At 38.7% G+C, this 19,036-nt stretch overlaps 1 protein-coding gene across 2 annotated transcripts in view; it reads right to left on the bottom strand.

The window, feature by feature from the left end:
- Positions 1 to 4,071: 4,071 nt before the first annotated feature.
- Positions 4,072 to 19,036, bottom strand: part of LOC139711945 (ADP-ribose pyrophosphatase, mitochondrial-like) — a 56,080-nt gene continuing 41,115 nt past the window's right edge. For both annotated transcript variants that reach the window (XM_071623794.1, XM_071623793.1), the window contains exons 2-7: positions 14,690 to 14,950; positions 14,054 to 14,152; positions 13,148 to 13,234; positions 10,426 to 10,537; positions 8,805 to 8,948; positions 4,072 to 5,134 (exon numbers count right to left, since the gene is read on the bottom strand). In XM_071623794.1, the coding sequence (XP_071479895.1) occupies positions 4,904 to 5,134; positions 8,805 to 8,948; positions 10,426 to 10,537; positions 13,148 to 13,234; positions 14,054 to 14,152; positions 14,690 to 14,886 (870 nt within the window). In that variant the 5' untranslated portion in view covers positions 14,887 to 14,950 and the 3' untranslated portion in view covers positions 4,072 to 4,903. The remainder of the gene's footprint in view (positions 5,135 to 8,804; positions 8,949 to 10,425; positions 10,538 to 13,147; positions 13,235 to 14,053; positions 14,153 to 14,689; positions 14,951 to 19,036) is intronic.

The following is a 19,036-nucleotide window of genomic DNA, read 5'->3' as shown; positions in this document are numbered from 1 at the left end:
ACAATAGATATACAATGAACTCTTGAATGAATCCCATTAGGATTGGAACAATCATCTCCCAGCATTTCCACTGATTCCCACTGATCAGTTACTAGCCTTCCCCTTTAAAACAGAGCAAAGATGATAAAACTTAGTATTCACCATCACACTGAGCTCTGGGAGAAAAGCCCATCACATATCAACAAACACTTGGCAGAATGGAGTAAAGACATTCAAGATGATATGACATACAAGCTGATGAGTTTAGACCAAGTTCCACATGAACTAAAATGCAAGTATATTTTTACACAGAAAACATTCACTTCTGGAAGCTTCTAAATAACCCAGGAGTGTTCACACGAATATATACCCACACATACAGTCAACACTTACATTTTTAAAAAAACTTTTCTTTTTCCTGCGGTGGTGTCCACCCATGTTCTTGTGTACTGCTCGTACTTATATACAATCCTTACAGTAGAATGTACAAATTTCAAATATATACAAGTACAAAAGATTCTTATATCATAGAATGTGTAAAAAAAAAGATATCACATATAAACTCAATTTTCATATCCTCTCATAACTAGAACTATTGGCACTTGATAACGCCATGAATCTATCATCAGCTGGACTTAATGTGAGTTCACTGCCCATTAGTGGCAGGAATGATTTCCCAAGCCAATGATGTGTGATGCAAAGTGACTTTGGTGGTCAAATTTTTCTCTTTAGATACTCATACTAACTCTGATGTACATGTATTTGGGTCAACTGTAACAACATATGTATGCTGTTTCTGAAAAAAAAAAAAAGGAGAAAAGCATTTCTTCCTCTCCACCTTTACAATCTTTGTCTTAGGCAGACCAAATACATGCATTACTGGTACTGAATCCACTTGTTTAATTCTAGAAGACATCAAAATTGATGTGACCAAATTGCAAACATAGTGCCTGATCTCCACTTTGGGTACAGGACAGCCCTCTCTAAGTTTCTTGAGAACAGGAGAACAGAAAGGTTTTCTTGATATAACTCAATATGATATATAAAAAAAGAACACTGAATACTTGCTTGGATATATATTTCTTGATGACATCATTAAATCTCTGAATTGCAAGGCTCAATAATATAAAAACTAGTGACTAACTCTTAAACATATTAACAACTTAGAGCTGAGTCATAGGAGATAATAGACTATAGCGTGCTATGTTTATGTTGCTGTGCCTAGATAATGAAACATGTAACCATAACACACTTATCTAATGATTCTATGCACATAAACAAAGTGTATGCCTCTTCAACATTTTTTTGTTGTTGTCAGTAACCAGGTGGACTGCATTTTCTTCAGAGTTCATGGTCATGCAAAAGTATATCATCTACTCTTGAAGTATCCTGATTTGCATTTCATATTTTGTTTTCTTTTTTTAGAAAGCAATGTAAATGAGTGTCAAATATACCCCTATCAATGTTTTGCACCCTGAAAAGCCCACCTAAAAACTATTAAGATCATCCATTCCCTCCTATGACATTCTCAGCACACAGCACAGTGATGCCAACTGTCATATACCTTTCCATGATGACAGACACTTGCTATACAGCAGCACCGCTGGTCTACATACAATATCATCCCATAAAGTCTCCTTTTTCCTGATAATACAACAACATTTCTGGCATAGAACTAACCAGTCAACTTTAAAAAGTTGGAACATGACTTTGCATCATAAATTTGTCATATGCTGTTGTGAAGAGGTACACTTAAACATAGAAAAGAACATAGAATGATATTCTAATGTCACAGGATCATACTAAGCCACAGGGAAAGGAGAAGAGGAAAGGATGATCTCACAGATAGTTTTAGCAAAGCTTGGCAGGACACGGGAAGATGAGAAAAAAAAAAGATTTAAAACACAGTCAAATTGATCACTTATTACCCAGTGATGTCAAGGTAAATACATTTGAAGAGAAATCAATGTGCATCTAACTACAGGGAAACCAAAGATTTGATAGGTACACGACCATTAAGGAAGCATACAACTGCTTATCGTGTGTCTTAATTCCATACACTCAGTATCTTAAAATATCAAATACCACCAACAAATCTGATTAAATTACATTGTCTGAAATGTGTAATATAAAAAACTACATTCACAGCAAAGAACAAAGATACACAACACCTAGCGACTGCATTGCTGAGCAAGCTATACAAGTACAGAATTTGACTTACTCATTCACAGTATTCACCCATGATCAGTGGTCACAGTACTGCCAATCAATGAACACATTCACATGACCGTTATGTATAGTGTCAGTGTAAATGTCCTACATATATCAGGTTAATCATACTACATACCAATAGGTATAATATTTTTAACTTTCACCTCCAATCAAAGACGTAAGATATAAAAGGAATGGTTCAAACAGCAATTGAGATCCCAAAATACTTCACTGCATTTTGAAGGAAGTCAGGGTTGAAAGCACCTACAAAAATTCTCATATTCCTCACCCAGCCAACTGCTAACATCACCACTCCAAATGACAGCTGAAGCCCGTCTCCACACTTATACTGTACAAGCGGATTGTTGTACATAGTATGCAATCAAATGTAGTATGCAATCAAATTCAGTGTACATGAGTAGTTTAATGTAAATGCATTGTATTTATAAATGCTAACATCCTGATAACAGAGAAAATGCTGAACATGAAAGTAACAGGATCCTATTTCTCTCACAAAATACTTGCACATACATCCAAAATCACAAGTTATGTTCCTTCATTCATTACTCACTTCTTAGTTCATATATAAACTTTGCTTGTTGGTCTTTTCAGCATTTAAATTTAAAAATTTCAAGTCTATATATGATGACTCTCACTATATAATCGGAATGCAAAAGCAATAATCACACACTATAAAATAACTGTTTCCAATACACTGAAAAAAAACACCAACGAAAACAGAATTTGAAAATGGGATAAGGCTGTGCATTAACATGCATTGTTTTTGTGTGTGTGTGTCAGTCTGTCAATTTCATCCCCATGTGCCAGCAAGTCATGTCACTACTACCATTTTGCAGCTATAAACTAAATGTTATACCCAAGGTGAGCCGATAGTCATCAATTTCACGAGACACTCATGTATCGTGACCTTCAGTCTCGGACAATTCAGCATGAAGCCAGGGTTTACCACAAGTCGACATACAAGTAATGTCAAAATCTGTCCTACTAGTGCAGTACAAGAATTCATATGACACCTATCTTTGCTTTGTGTGTGGTAGACCTGTTTGAATTCATACAAACACTACAAAAACAGACATAAAATCATTTCAATGCTTCCTCATGTTCATATGTACAGGGTTCCTGCACCTTCTCCAAAAGGATATCTTGTGACTTTTCCTAGACATTCAATCATATTTTAAAGTTTCACAACAATTCAAGCTATGTCATGTAAACCTGGGGTGTGACACTAAATACATACACTACTGCATTCATATGAAAACAGCTGATCAGTGGGAATCATAATGGAGCAACATCTAAGAAAATCAGTAATCATGCCTTTTCCAGACCTGGAAAAACATTCTAGTTGATTGTTTTCCATTTCAAATCTAACAGTAAACTGCCCTGTCATCAATCACACTTTGACCTCTATTTTATGAAATAAAGACAGATGGCTGATCATGTAGATTACCAAGCAACCTGAATACATAGTGCTTTCAGCCAAATCAATTTTGGAAGCATAAAACATAAACTATGACAAGTTCCAAGATACTGTTCTTTGACTGGAATGATCAGCTGTATTTGGCACTTGTTTTTCTCCAAAATAAATGCATATCATTCTCTAGATTTCTCTAGTTATGGAGTCTCCAAGGAATTGTGTGTATGCACATATACGCTAGTGGAGATATATTCACTTTTTCTCCATTACCTGTTCTTTTAGTATGTGTTTGCCCTGAAAAGGGCCAAACACATACCCTAGAAAGAGTATGTGGTGCACCATTCACCCAACGTTCTACCACCACGGAAGCCTTCACAGATTTCAGACAGGTCCAGGACACAACGATAAATCTAACTAGCTATCCTAAATTTCCGAGGAGATCAAATGCTTTTGGACAAATCTATTGAAACAAAAAAGGCATAGACAGAGGAAAAAAGTGTGAGAAAATAAACAACATGTTCATCTTGCAATAACTTTAACCAATGTCCATGATGTTATTTTACTTGATGCTTTTTTACAACTTTGCTGGTATGCTATCTTCCATAATGATGTTTCAATCCATTACTGTACCAAATCTAGTGTACATACCTGTTTGTAAAGAAACATTCAAAAATGAATATTCGAGCAAGGATTCTCCATTAGCAACAGATATAGTTCCTTTTGACCAAAGACATCTTGTAGAAGACAAGAGGAAGGGATATGACACAAAAGTATGTACCTTCTGGTAGGATTACAATACTAATGTCAGAAACTTGTTAAGTACTACAGATACAGTACGGGGCATATCCTCTTCCTAAAATGGTATGTTGCATTACGAGATCACAATTGTGTGATGTCCCACAAAAACAGAGTCCACAATCATTGTGTTGTTTGGTTCAGTGCTTTATTGTCTTGTGCTCCCTGTTTAGTCCTTCATCATAGGGATCATGCTGCTGTCTACACCCAGTTAATTCACCACAGGACAAGCATACTGTACATACGAAGGGCATTAATACTGGAAAACTTGTCTTACATACACACAGCAGCCCTATGCCTCTTTTTCCCAGAGACTTTGTAGTGATCTACAAGCTGCCTGGATAGATGGATTGCTTGTTGCCTAGTTAGTTTGTAAGTAGCAAACATGGTATGGAGAATTCATTTCATCTTGTTCATGAGGCTGAAGATGGGACAGATGAGGAAGCTATCATTCCTCATGCTGGCCTACAACAGTTGAGTTATCTACCAGTGGGCTCCAAGTCGTGATGCAACCTTCTCTATGAAAGAAGAATGGCTTGCGTAAAGCTTGATGTCGGACCCAACATCGTGCCACTGGACATTGGCAGCATCATCACCAGCATGGAGACAAAACTTGCCAACACTCGTACCCTGATCATCGTGGAAGTTGACAGCCATAGTCTCCATCCAGGCATTGTCTGTGTTGCGGGGATCATCCACATAACCTCTGTACACCTACCAAATAGAACAGACAGAAATAGTAGACAATCAAAGCAACAGTATTTATCACGTTGATAACAACAGTCCTATTTACCCATGGTTAATTGTAACCATGTAAAGTAATTCATACTGTACATGGATTTCATTGTGGGCATAATTGATATACATATGGCAAACAACAAGTGCACAGTTTACCATATAGGGTGATGTGCACAGTATTCATACCCTCCTCATTGTACAATGCTGCTCTCTCTTGGTAGCTACAGGTCCAACCAGTCTGAAATTATAGACTATTACTTCCAACATGTGAAAATTTGCCGAATTTTCAAGAACTTTTCATGGATTTACAGCTGTTTTATTCGGACTAAAAATTTGTTGCTCTTGAAGGATTGGAATTTTCAGTGTTGACCTGCTGGATGGTCAAGATGGCAAGAAACAAGGGGAAAATGCATCTGTTTCAGAAAGAAAGAGGGTAATTGAACTACATGTATGACAAGCAGGTAAAAGCACTAGAGAAGGTAAAATATTTGGTACAGCCACCTAAGAAGGAATGGCCTCATCTCTTAATTTTAGACAGGAATAAGCAGAAGGCCAAGAAGAGCAAATTAACTGTCCAAGCAAAATGATTTGTCACTGCTTTTGTTAGAACAATGTTATAAAAAATCATGGGGGAAGCAGCTCATAACTGCGAAATGTTAGGAATTAATACAATTCTGTATTTTCTGAGCTTTGTAGTTATAACAAATATGAAGTTTTGTTAAAAAACATGGAAGTTATGAACACTTTTGTCAGGTTAATGCCATGAGGTATGCAAACTTATGTGCGCCACTTATGTCAATGTATGGAAAATACAAACATAATTATTCTCTCTGTACAATAAACCACAGCCCAATTCTCATAACATACACACATCCACTGCTTCACTATCAATTGTGCAATGCTACTGGCAACTGTATAGTGATATGCAGTCCTGGCATACAAATATGTTCCAGCCAGATTTTTCATTCTGGGATATGCATGCTAGTGGCAGGGTAGGCTGAATAACAAGAGTGCATATTCAATGCTGCACACTGGCACTGGTCCGACAGTCCTTGACCAGTAAAAAACACTGTCGGACCAGTAACTTTGTCTGGTATGGACCAGTAGAAAAAATGGGTTAGCGTGCAGCCTTGGCATATTGTTTGCATATGTATATGTGTGTGCGTGTGTGTTAAATATGTTGCAATGATGTGTACAACAGTCATTGTACATACCAGGGTTCCTGCACCTTTTACAAAAATGAATTCCATGACTTTTCTATGACTTTTCCAAGTAAAAATTTTAGAAATCTGGGACCCTATTTTTTGGAAAATAACTTCATGAAAACCTAAGTGGTTAGTGCTGAATAATTGGAAATTACTACTAGATAAATAGTGTCCACATAAAGCGTCAGTGTGTATACTACACCAACACTTGTCTGTGGCTGGCGAGTTGGTCTGATTTTATTTGATGAAATGTTTTCCTTAGAAAAAAGGGAGATCACTTAAGGCAAAATAGATATTAATAAATTTCCATTACTTTTCTGTGATACATTTATAATTTTGCATTTCCATGACTTTTCCAGGAAAATATTTTCGAAATTCCAGGACTTTTCAGGTTTTCCATGACCAAGGGAACCCTGTTATACTTCATATCATACTGTTGGAGTGTATAACACTTTAGCAGGGAACATACTGTGAGTAATGTGAGCTGCCTGTTGTCCCAAGAGACATTACTCATTACTTATCTTTACTGGTAATGCCAACCATATTTGTGAGCACATTATTATCCCACTGAACAACATGCAATGAAAATGAAGCTCAAGCAATATCCTTACCATGAGACCTTCCACTATGCCACAAACATTTCTTTAATAGATGTAGTGAAGGGCAACTATTCAGAAATGCCCAGCAATTCTTGACTTATCAACTTTGTTAATACTGAGTCATTGTCTTGTCCCTTACGACCTCAACATTTCTCATAATACAAGGAATGAGATAATTTCATCAACACCAACAGAAAATGATATGGAGGAGAGAAATCTCATGATTTCAAACTTTGTTACAATTGTGTTCTCATTCAATATCTTCTGTATTGTTAGCACTTTACATATATATTGCTTACAAGTTTTACTTATCTCCTTTCCAGATATCTTGTTATATAGTTAGAAATGAGCAGTGAGTGCATTGTCTTATGAAAACATTTTATGGGGCCTACTGTAATGGCTGATATCAGATTTGGAGGAAAAGCTATCGTGGCATTCATGATAAAAGAGACTAAATGTACTCCCTTTGATTTATAACACTCCTCTTTTGCTATGTACAGGAAGCACCACCAATATCACATAGATCTGAAAGACACACTGTATACACCTACTTAAGTTTAATTTATGTATTATTATTTTTTTTTTTGCGAATCTGGACCTCCCAACAATTTCGCAAGCGGTTAAATTTGCCTTCGGGGAGGAGAGTAATGAATGGAGAGACATGTGCGTTCACATCACATTAATGTAAAGATCAGAGTTAATGTTTCTGCATGTTGTTAAATTCACCAAAAGCATCTGCCTTGCTAAATTTGCAAAAATGAAAAAAAAAAAAAATTGCGTATATATGGCATATGCAGTATTTCTTCCCATGAATTGTACGTCACCTTGTACTTCACTTTGTATATCACCTTGTACATCACAAAGTTACAAGGGTATCGCACATCCTTCCTCTCTGAGAGGAAATTGATCCCTGATATGATAGTTTGATGAAGGTAACTGGGCTTAATCATTTGTTTCTTTAAAACATTGTCTTCGGGGGGGGGGGGGGGAATAACTTGACTCCATGAAATGGAACACCATCAAATTTAACATTTTCACTAATTTTAGTTAGCAAAAAGTCATGGCCTCATGAAGAGTATTGGTGCATACACAACAACAGGCGGGTGCGTATGCATCCAATGTAAGCCCCTAAGGTCATATGAAGGCACTTTTTCATGTTTTAACTACTCTGAACGAAGAGGCAAGGCATTTCCTGGTGTGAAATGTCTCCTCAGTTACCCGGAACTAAACTCAACAATGTTCCCAGCTGAAGCAATTTAAAAGAACACACACAAACAAACAAACACATACACACACACACACACACACACACACACACACGCACACACTTTACAGGTACAGTGAAAGCCGACTACTGTATAAACTGTTATTTTTGCGGACAGATATTTTCGTGAATTAGGAGGTCACAGACATTTTCACGAGATGTTGTTTTCGCGAATCAACATCAAAGCTATCATAAATGCATTGCTACCATAGCGTATGGCAACATTTTTGGGTGTTGTTGAATTTACGATCCAATAGTGATTCGCGAAATTCGTGAAAAATAAACCCTTGCGAAAATAACAGCTTACACAGTATTAAACAAACAGATAAAGTTAGCCTGGTTGTTATAAGCTTGGATTTCAAAGAAGGAAGCAAACAGAGAGAATAAAGCAAGCCCATATTTTCTTTCTCATGACCAACTTCGATAATTCATCATTTCTCATTTCCAACACACAACCTGCCCGCATCATCATCATCATTTTCCACAGATTAAACAAGGACCCTAGGTACGTGCATGTATGACATCACAAGACATCACTTTTGAAAAGGATGTTACTACTCTCTCACACATGCTCTTACCTCAACACCATGCTTGAATAGATTAGCGACAGCCTTCTGCACAGCCTGGCACTCCTTGGCTGGTAGTGACAGAGAATTCATTGCCTCCTCACCAAACTCTCGCTTCAAGGTTTGAGAGACTTTTTCACCTGCGTCCACCATACCCTACACGGACAAACAGCAAGATATCCATGTCTGCCTCCAAGTCTGATTGATTCTATCATGGACCCCTGACAATATTTACTTTCTATTAACTTTTCATTCTCAGTAATTCTGAAGAGTGGCATGACCCATCTACATGTATACTGTGCAGTCACTTTACATCCATTCATCAGTTACTGACATTGAGATTTTATACATAACTGAGCATCCTTAAAGTGACAAATTGGGCAAATATGAAAAGTATCTATTACTCATGTGACTCTTAATGGCTGTTCTTAATTCTTACAATCAGACCTTTGAAATAGGTGTTGATTGCATAAAGATTCAAAAATCAAAATGTACAATGTACTTGAGTACATAAATATGCATTTAGCTGTGAGCGCCCTTTAATAACAGAAATTTTCAATAAACCTGACAGAAACATTTGGTTGCATGTGAGTTCAGATGCAAATATATTGTAAATGAATACACACCTACAAACTAATTTCATAATGCAAGGATTATATTTAAAATCATTTGTCATGGGCATTGACATTTATCATAATTTGCAACATTATAACAGATACAACTGTAACCTTTTAATTGTCACTAATACCATGAACTCTAATAAATCATCATAATCATACACAGAAAACAATACTGTAAAACGAGGAACGTTCGCGTGCATTTTAATTTCGTGAATTTCGCGAGAGCCAAGATTCGCAAAATTAAAATGCACATGAAAGTTCTTGTCTACACTATACGCATTGAATGTTAGAGGCAAATTTCATGCCACGAAAAAGGCCGTCGGCTCCAGTTCGCGAAAATTTCATGCCGCGAAAATATTGTTTTACAGTATTGTTTATAGAAGGTAATTATATCACTGGATGTAATACAGTCACAGATTAGTGATAAATGACAATTATGCAGTACATGTATGCACAAACCTCAGATGATTCATTACTGAGTATTCTTGGCTTCCCCCCTCCCCCTCCTCCCTCCTCCCTGTCCTCCCCCCCCCCCCCCCCCCCTCCCCATCACTCTTTTGAGGGGAAAGGGGTAAAGATAAGGGTTCAGGGGTGGGATAATCTTTTGTCATGTTTTTAAAGTTCATACAAATGGAGCAGGGTTATGGTTAGATAACCAAGGATTCTGAAAGTTGTCAAATCTTGATCTTTACTGACCGGGAGTAGATACCATGTTAATATCATCAAATATTGTAATGATTATGATGATGACTATTACCATTTTTTATTCTAACCATCATCAGTACCATTAAAATTATGCACAGAAAATCACAAAAGCTGATTGTGTGTCCCCACTTCCACTTTATGCATGTATGCTGACTTCATGAAATGAAAGAGCTTTGTGAGCTAAAATGTGACACATAAAACAAAGAATATCATTTCCCATCAAATTTTGAACAAATGCCCTCAAGCCAATTCAAATGCTATAGTATTACTTAATGCTTGGCATGGCTAATAATGATCTTGTATCATACCCCTGGTATAGCCCATTCTCCAGAGTCTTTCCGCTGTATTGAGATGAACTGCAAAATCGGTTTCCCTGAGGTTGGGTGGAGTGCTTTCTTGCCTGAGGAATCTCTTTTCCACCTGATTTCATATTCAATATGAGATATAAACAATTCACGTTAATAAATGTGGCAGATATTCTTCTACAGACAGTATGTTAGACACAGGTGACTGGAAAACATGTCTTGGATTCTGGCTGACTCTCCCAGGGGAAATGATTGCGAATTGATTCAAGCGACAAGAGTGTGGAGGACACTAAGATGGAAGAGGCATCTTGCTGGGACACGATTACGTTCCTTCACAAACACATACTACAGACTGCCACACACGAGATGCACAGATTAAGTCAATTTCAACATGCAAAGTCGAGAGAAATAAAAATCATGTATTGGTTTGTGTATGTGTGTGTGTGTGTGTGTGTGTGTGTGTGTGTGTGTGTGTGTGGGTACAAAATAAATGACTGCAACATATGGCTGCTAAAACACATTAATTGCTGCTATCTTTCTCTCATAACTTCAGTTACCATTTGTTTGATTTTTACGTAAATTGAAGTTGTCCTTTGATTACATTTCACTGATTTATTCCAACACCTTTAACTTGTGGGTATATTTATCATTTAAAAGAGAAAATACTGAAGCTTGAATGGCTGATAAAACCATGATATTTTTCTTGCACATGGCTGAGCACAATCACTATACAGACCCCCCCCCCCCCAAAAAAAAAAAGAAAAGAGTAGTGTCTTTACTTAATGTATGAAAATGATAATGATTCACTGTTCAAAATCATAAATGTAGTCACAATACACTAATGACGGGCAACCCTATATCTTTTCTTAATCTGCCATAATTTGCACGTCACCACTTAGTAAAGCTAACAGGAAATATCAAATCGCTTTAATAAAAGGAAATATCATACAATAACCCAGTGTGAGCACAACTGTGTGAGATACAAGCCCTGCACAAAGACCAACATTTTGATAATCCTATAATGCTATGACAACTTCTCAAGGCTAAAACACAATGGGCAGTCACACACTCTACATTGGTTAGCTGAACCCAAACAAGAGACCCAGGAGTCCCGCGCTCACCTGAGTAATGCAAGTTTACCTTCCAGAAGTATTGCCTCTAAATAACATAGCAAACTTGGGGGAGGGGAGCATGTTGTCCATTTTCACACTGGTAAAAATACCTACCAAGTACGTAGAACATTCGACCATACATGAGGATCAAATTGTACAAACTGGCCCCATATTCGTCCTGGCCCCGATCTACCAGATTAATGTGGAATCAGTAAAGACTATGATAGCTTATGCTACACCCACAGGGCAATTACTTTTAATCTCCGATATAAAAATGAAGTGGCCTCTTGCAGTGAAGCTGGCAAATCAGTCAATCCAGCTTAAAAGTTGAAATCAAGACACAACAAACAGCCTGTACTACTATCAGTGCACACTACACTTGTTACACACTAATATTTTGCAGGAATCAGGACACTGACAGCAGTGCTGATGAGTAGACAGTGCCATAAGATACCAAGGTATCGGTAAATGTGTAATATTTCTCAGTGTGAACATTTTCATGCATTTCATGCATACAACCATGAAAAGAAAAAGATGCAATTCATATTTCATTTTTACTTTTTTTGTTCATGTGTATTTATATTCTAACAAGTGATGTGTCAACTGTAAGCAAGATTACAAACATAAACACTTTATCTTACTTGACTGAGCAGGGAAAAATAAATCCAAGTGAAAATTTCAATTTTTACAGTAAACAGCAGTGACAAACAAATAGTTGAAAATGAATAGTGAACATTCACTATAAACCATGAAAGTACACACAACTCTTTTATCACAGGTAGCCAAACCTGATAGAGTACACTTGATAGAGTAATTTTTCTATCATGCAAAAAGGATCTTCACTGTTTGATTCACACACTGCATTACATGAAATACACCATGTAACTATTGATACATTCTCACCACGTCAGAACAAAAATTGGGTCTATGAAGTGGACAGAAAATTCTGAACACAATTCATCCAGGGATTCCCCCCCCCCCCCCCATTTTTTATTTTATTTCTAGGGAGCTTCTCACAGCTGACATACCTAATGCAACAGAGCAGTAAAATTCATCTTATTAAAGGAGAAGGCTAGTAACTGATCAGTGGGAATCAGTGGAAATGCTGGGAGATGATTGTTCCAATCCTTATGGGATTCATTCAAGAGTTCATTGTATATCTATTGTTGTGTGAAAATGATTTGCTTCAAAACGGTCTCATATTCAAGTAATGTGCAGATTAATGCTCCGTCACTGACCAGGGACGCTAACCTGGAAGCATTAAACTGCACATTACTTGAATATGAGACCATTCTGAAGCAAATCATTTTCACACAACAATAGATATACAATGAACTCTTGAATGAATCCCATAAGGATTGGAACAATCATCTCCCAGCATTTCCACTGATTCCCACTGATCAGTTACTAGCCTTCCCCTTTAAAGAGAATGGCAACATTGTGCATTAGGTACACTCCACACAAAATGAATGAATTACTTTAATAGGAGCTTTAATCATACAATCTCTCATGTACAAAGAGTGAGTGTCTGTAGTGTTGCTCCATAAATGACCTGCTCTACACAATGCTATGCACAGGAAGAAAGAGAATCCATAAGAAGGATTGAGTCTTACCTGGTGACAATTGGATCAGCTGCATGATTTGGGCCCCACTTGCCAAGCAGCCCCCTGTCCTCCATACCCGTCCTTCCACAGGGATTCCTAGATTTTCAAGAGACCACAAGAAGAAATAACACATATTCATAACACATCATACTGAAATTTCTCATTATATCGTAAAAGAAGACAACTGCATGCCACACTACAAACTTCCCTGTATTTGGAGGTATGTCCCACTTCGACTGAAATGTGTCACACGTCATCATACACAAGAAACCCAGTGACACAGCACTTAAACAAAGATTGTCTCATAAGTCGATACAGATTAGATCTTTGACATGTTTGTTCCTATTCTCTACTAATATTCTATTAAGAAATTATCTTGCACTGCTTTAAATTGAGGTTCCTTCTAGAGTTAGCACATAGCAGATCAAATGCAGAGGGATGAACAACTTTGGACATTCCGGCCTAAAAAGAGCCCCATTATGATTACCTTTACCTTTTGGGACACTGTTTTACCTTTGGGATACTGCTTTAGTCAACTTGAACAACTACATTGTATACAAATTTCTGAAGGATATTCTGTCTTGTCTGTGTAACATTCACATAATTCTGTGAAAGTGGAAATTTTCGCGGTGTTGAAATTTTCGCGCATTTCGTGCAACTGCAAGCTAGCGTGGAAATAAAAGCACGCAAATGTTTTTGCATGCCACATGTCCCAGTTGTTGATGTCTTGATTCCGCGGAATTAAAAACATGCAAAACTCTTCTTACGTGGCCAAGCGCTAAAAATTAGTCGCGCGAAAATATCCACTTTTACAGTACTAACATACATTGCAAACTGAAGCTACATACAATGTGTGAGTACAAATAAAAAGCTGAATAGTTGGGGAAAGAGTTCAACATTGAAAAGCTTTCTTACCTTGGTATACCATCCGCACAGTCATAGTTTCCTACGTAGCTACGTCGATTCACTTTGCCATCTGTACAGTTGAATTTCAGAATTGGTGCTGATTTTTGCCTTAAAAACAAAATACGAATGAATACAGCAACAGAATGAGACATCCGATTTCCTCACTTCATATCATCTTACATAATGAGAATGACAGAGCTGGTGGTTGTAATAGGGACAAAATGAAGTGCAGGACTTTGCATACAACCAAGTGCAGTATTCTCTCAGGTGTTTATCATCAGCAAACTCCTGTTTATTTCAAGTTTTAATTTTGGTCAAACTTATTGGAATTCTGTGTAATGTAACAGATATCATATTGATGTAAACAGCTCTGTAAAATCCACAAAGTCACTATGTCAATTATGAGCGATGTGTTGCATATCAACATCACAAAAACATATCACTGTCACAGTCATCAACCATATTTGTAAAATAAAACCAGAGGTTCAATCTGGCTAAAGCTACAGTAGGCAATATTTCTATATGTAGCAGCCACCCCCCCCCCCCATTTTATTTCCAAAAGCACACATTTCTGGTGAATTAGACATCACACCATTTTCCCTTTTATTCTTAGCGTTAACTTTCACCTTTGATTCAGAAACTCACCTGATGTCTGGATCTGCCCACACAGGACCAGCTTTGACATGGTCATTTGTGTAGCGAACTGGACTGTATTCTGGCCAGTTGACTGTCCATGGGACTTTGTCGTCAGGTACTGGTAACCTCTTGGCTGTGGAGTTTGGATAGTTGGGCTCACGGGCCTTCACATGCAGTTGCAAGGCCTGCCCTATGGGGGAATTCATCCTGCTGACTTTGCGCAGCGGGGGAAATAATTCTCCACACTGGAGATAGGAGGAGGAGAAGAGGCTGTAGACAAGAAAATACATGAAGACATCAACATTGGCTTTAAAAAGAATTCTTTCAAAATCTAATTTTTTGCTCATATTGATAGTTTTGAATGTTTTCACAAATCCAAAAAGTAAAGGAGAAAAGTACAAGCCATCAGCCAGAGTGCATGATCAGCCCTTGCTCACAAGGACATCAAAAGTGCAACAAAATTGATACTACAAATGTATTCTTACACTACAATGTACACTTACAAAGTTAACCAAATGACATAACTTACATGTCTGTAAGATGCTGGGGGAAACAAGTTAACAGTAACATGTGACAATTGGAAACAACTTTTAACAAAATGTTTCATTAAGATTGCAACACCAACAATATCATGCTGCAGTTAGTTCTGATCTGTGGTGGGTGCTATGAGTATGGCAGTTCTATCGCAGGCAGTGACAACGCAAATCCATATCAGACGAAGTGAAACTGAACCTATGATAATCCAAAAATCAAACAAAAACTATTCACAGAGAGTCACTGAACAAGTGCTAAAAACTTAATTAAAAATACATTCTACAGACTATTGGCTACATACAAATTTGTATGTACAACCTGTATGGAATGTTCGATAACATTCTATGAGCAGACTGTAAATGTATACGTGCAATCATTTGTTGACTGACACAAATATATGCCACAAACATATGTCCACACACAACCAACTTAACATTCACACCAGGAGTTCCATTAACCCTCCACAATGGCAAATGTTTCCTTCTGTTGAAAGGCTCAAACATTACGTTAAAAAAAAGAAAAAAAAGAACACAGGTGGCACTGCAATACTGCATGTAACAGAGGTCTATCCATCCACTCTGCCCTACCATTAGACACCTGAAACATCTTTTAAAAGATTTAAATCTAAATCTGCTATTCCTGTCTTGGAGCAAGGAAGATCGGGAACAGAAAGTCAACAGATACACAGGAGAGATCTATCAGTACCATCAGTACATACTCTGTCTCATTCTCAGATGATGGCGACTCAGATGGTTCTATGTCAGGTGATTCCTTCGTCCTCTTCATTGCTGTCACTGTGTCTTCAATTCCAAGTAAATAATGTCACTAACAGCACTTCTGTATCAGTGATACAGGACAGCATGTACAGTATATAATTCTACAGCACAGATAGCTGGTGTAGTCTATGCTGCGCTGAGAGCTATTGAGAATGCATGTCAGGCAGTTACAGCACATTAGCACCCTGCATCATTTGGGTAGTCCTCTGTAACTGTCACAGGTTCAGAAATACATGAAAGCAGAGCTGCGTACAGCAGCCTCTAGACACTCTAGATAGTACATAACATACTGAGCGATCCAGATTCCCTCGCCCACATCAAGGTTATCTTTCATCGAGATCACCACACACACACACACACACTCACACGCACACATCATGCACACACAAGCTGCTCTAGGCTTGCCAACTAAGACTGAGCTATAAAGCTAATATCCTTTCAGGAAGTACTATACCGTTAGTCAAGAGACACCAGTCATGATGCACAGATGACTGCATTCACAGTGCTCTCACTCCACACCAGTGCTGTTTTTACTTTCTCTAGCTGAACTTAAATTAGCTGGGTGAATTAAAAAAAAAAAAAATGTCTACAATCAGGAGATGAGACACTACTCACATCTAATACTATTATACCATTATGTATAGTCACTGGGAAAGTCATTTAACTGGTTCAAACACAAGAATTGATGATGTTTGGATCATCACTCAAACTTTGATCTTCTTTGCCACCATTCACACATGTAGGGAACATTGTCACTTGGCTGTAAGTTAAGCATTTTAAATCTTTGAAGTACTCAAAGAATAGCTGACCTTGGTCACCTCCATCACCAGATGGAGTAAAAGAAGAAAAAAAAATGTGCTGTTTACACAAAACGTGTGAGGGTTAAAAAAAAAAAGATGACTTACATCAAATTGTGATGCATAGGATGACATGATATTTGCATGTGTACACATGCAAGACTTATTGATTTTTGCATAGCGTTGCAAAAAAAAACAAGAGACCCGCGGGTCTAGCGCTCACCTGAGTATCGCAAGTTCACCTTTCACGCAGTCACTAATCTAAATTATTCACAGCTCTACCAAAATTTGACCAGGCATTCTCAAGTAGAAGATGAAAATGTACAATAAGGGCCCAATTTTTTTAAGATTCCTTAATTTGGGGGGATTGGGGGCCCCCTGGGGCCCTCTGGGTGGGGCATGGTGCCCATTTTGATAAATTGAGATCCTGACCCCCTAGGGATGCTACCTGCCAAGTTTGACAAAAATCCATCATGAGGTTTTCAGGAAGAAGATGAAAATGTACAATTCAGGCCCCCATTTGGACCTTTCCAACCACCACCCCCCCCCCCCCCCTACCCAAGAGGGGCACCCCTGGATCTCCTATGAACAAACTTGAAACTACAGTCATTAATGTACTCACTCATAGTATTATCTCAGCTCTATATATAACTTCTGATTCTAGAGAAGATTTATAAAGATTCCTTCATTTGGGGGATTTGGGACCCCTGGGGGCCCCCTGGGTGGGGCATGGTGCCCATTTTAACAAATTGAGATCCTAACCCCCTAGGGATGCTACCTGCCAAGTTTGGTGAAAATAGGTCATGGGGTTCTCAAGAAGAAGATAAAAATGTACAATTTAGGCCCCATTAGGACCCCTCCTCACCCCCTCCCTCCCCTGGGTCCCAAGGGGGGCACCCCTGATTCTGCCATGAACAAACTTGAAACTACAGTCATCAATGTACTAACTCATAGTATTAACTTAGCTCTATCACTTCTGGTTCTAGAGAAGAAGATTTTTGCGGATATTCCTTAATTTTGGGGGGTTTGGGCCCCCTGGGGGCCCCCTGGGTGGGGCATGGTGCCCATTTTCACAAATTGATTTCCTAACCCCCTAGGGATGCTACCTGCCAAGTTTGGTGAAAATGGGTCATGGGGTTCTCAAGAAGACGATGAAAATGTACAATTTAGGCCCCATTAGAACCCTTCCCCACCCCCCTCCCCTGGGTCCCAAGGGGGGCACCCCTGATTCTGCCATGAACAAACTTGAAACTACAGTCATCAATGTACTAACTCATAGTATTAACTTAGCTCTATCACTTCTGGTTCTAGAGAAGAAGATTTTTGCGGATATTCCTTAATTTTGGGGGGTTTGGGCCCCCTGGGGGCCCCCTGGGTGGGGCATGGTGCCCATTTTCACAAATTGAGATCCTAACCCCCTAGGGATGCTACCTGCCAAGTTTGGTGAAAATAGGTCATGGGGTTCTCAAGAAGAAGATAAAAATGTACAATTTAGGCCCCATTAGGACCCCTCCTCACCCCCTCCCTCCCCTGGGTCCCAAGGGGGGCACCCCTGATTCTGCCATGAACAAACTTGAAACTACAGTCATCAATGTACTAACTCATAGTATTAACTTAGCTCTATCACTTCTGGTTCTAGAGAAGAAGATTTTTGCGGATATTCCTTAATTTTGGGGGGTTTGGGCCCCCTGGGGGCCCCCTGGGTGGGGCATGGTGCCCATTTTCACAAATTGATTTCCTAACCCCCTAGGGATGCTACCTGCCAAGTTTGGTGAAAATGGGTCATGGGGTTCTCAAGAAGACGATGAAAATGTACAATTTAGGCCCCATTAGAACCCTTCCCCACCCCCCTCCCCTGGGTCCCAAGGGGGGCACCCCTGATTCTGCCATGAACAAACTTGAAACTACAGTCATCAATGTACTAACTCATAGTATTAACTTAGCTCTATCACTTCTGGTTCTAGAGAAGAAGATTTTTACAGATTCCTTAATTTTGGGGGGTTTGGGCCCCCCTGGGGGCCCCCTGGGTGGGGCATGGTGCCCATTTTAACAAATTGAGTTCCTAACCCCCTAGGGATGCTACCTGCCAAGTTTGATGAAAATCGGTCTTGGGGTTTTCAAGAAGAAGATGAAAATGTAAAAAGTTTACGCACGACGCACGACGGACGACGCACGACGGACGACGGACGACGGACGACGGACGACGGACGACGCACGACGCACGACGCACGACGGACGCCGGACGAAGG

Source organism: Diadema antillarum, unplaced genomic scaffold (assembly GCF_040938485.1).
Source record: "Diadema antillarum isolate AM-2024a unplaced genomic scaffold, OU_Dant_1.0 seq00001738_RagTag, whole genome shotgun sequence".
Classification (NCBI taxonomy): Eukaryota; Metazoa; Echinodermata; class Echinoidea; order Diadematoida; family Diadematidae; genus Diadema; species Diadema antillarum.
This window is presented reverse-complemented; position numbering and strand designations above follow the sequence as displayed.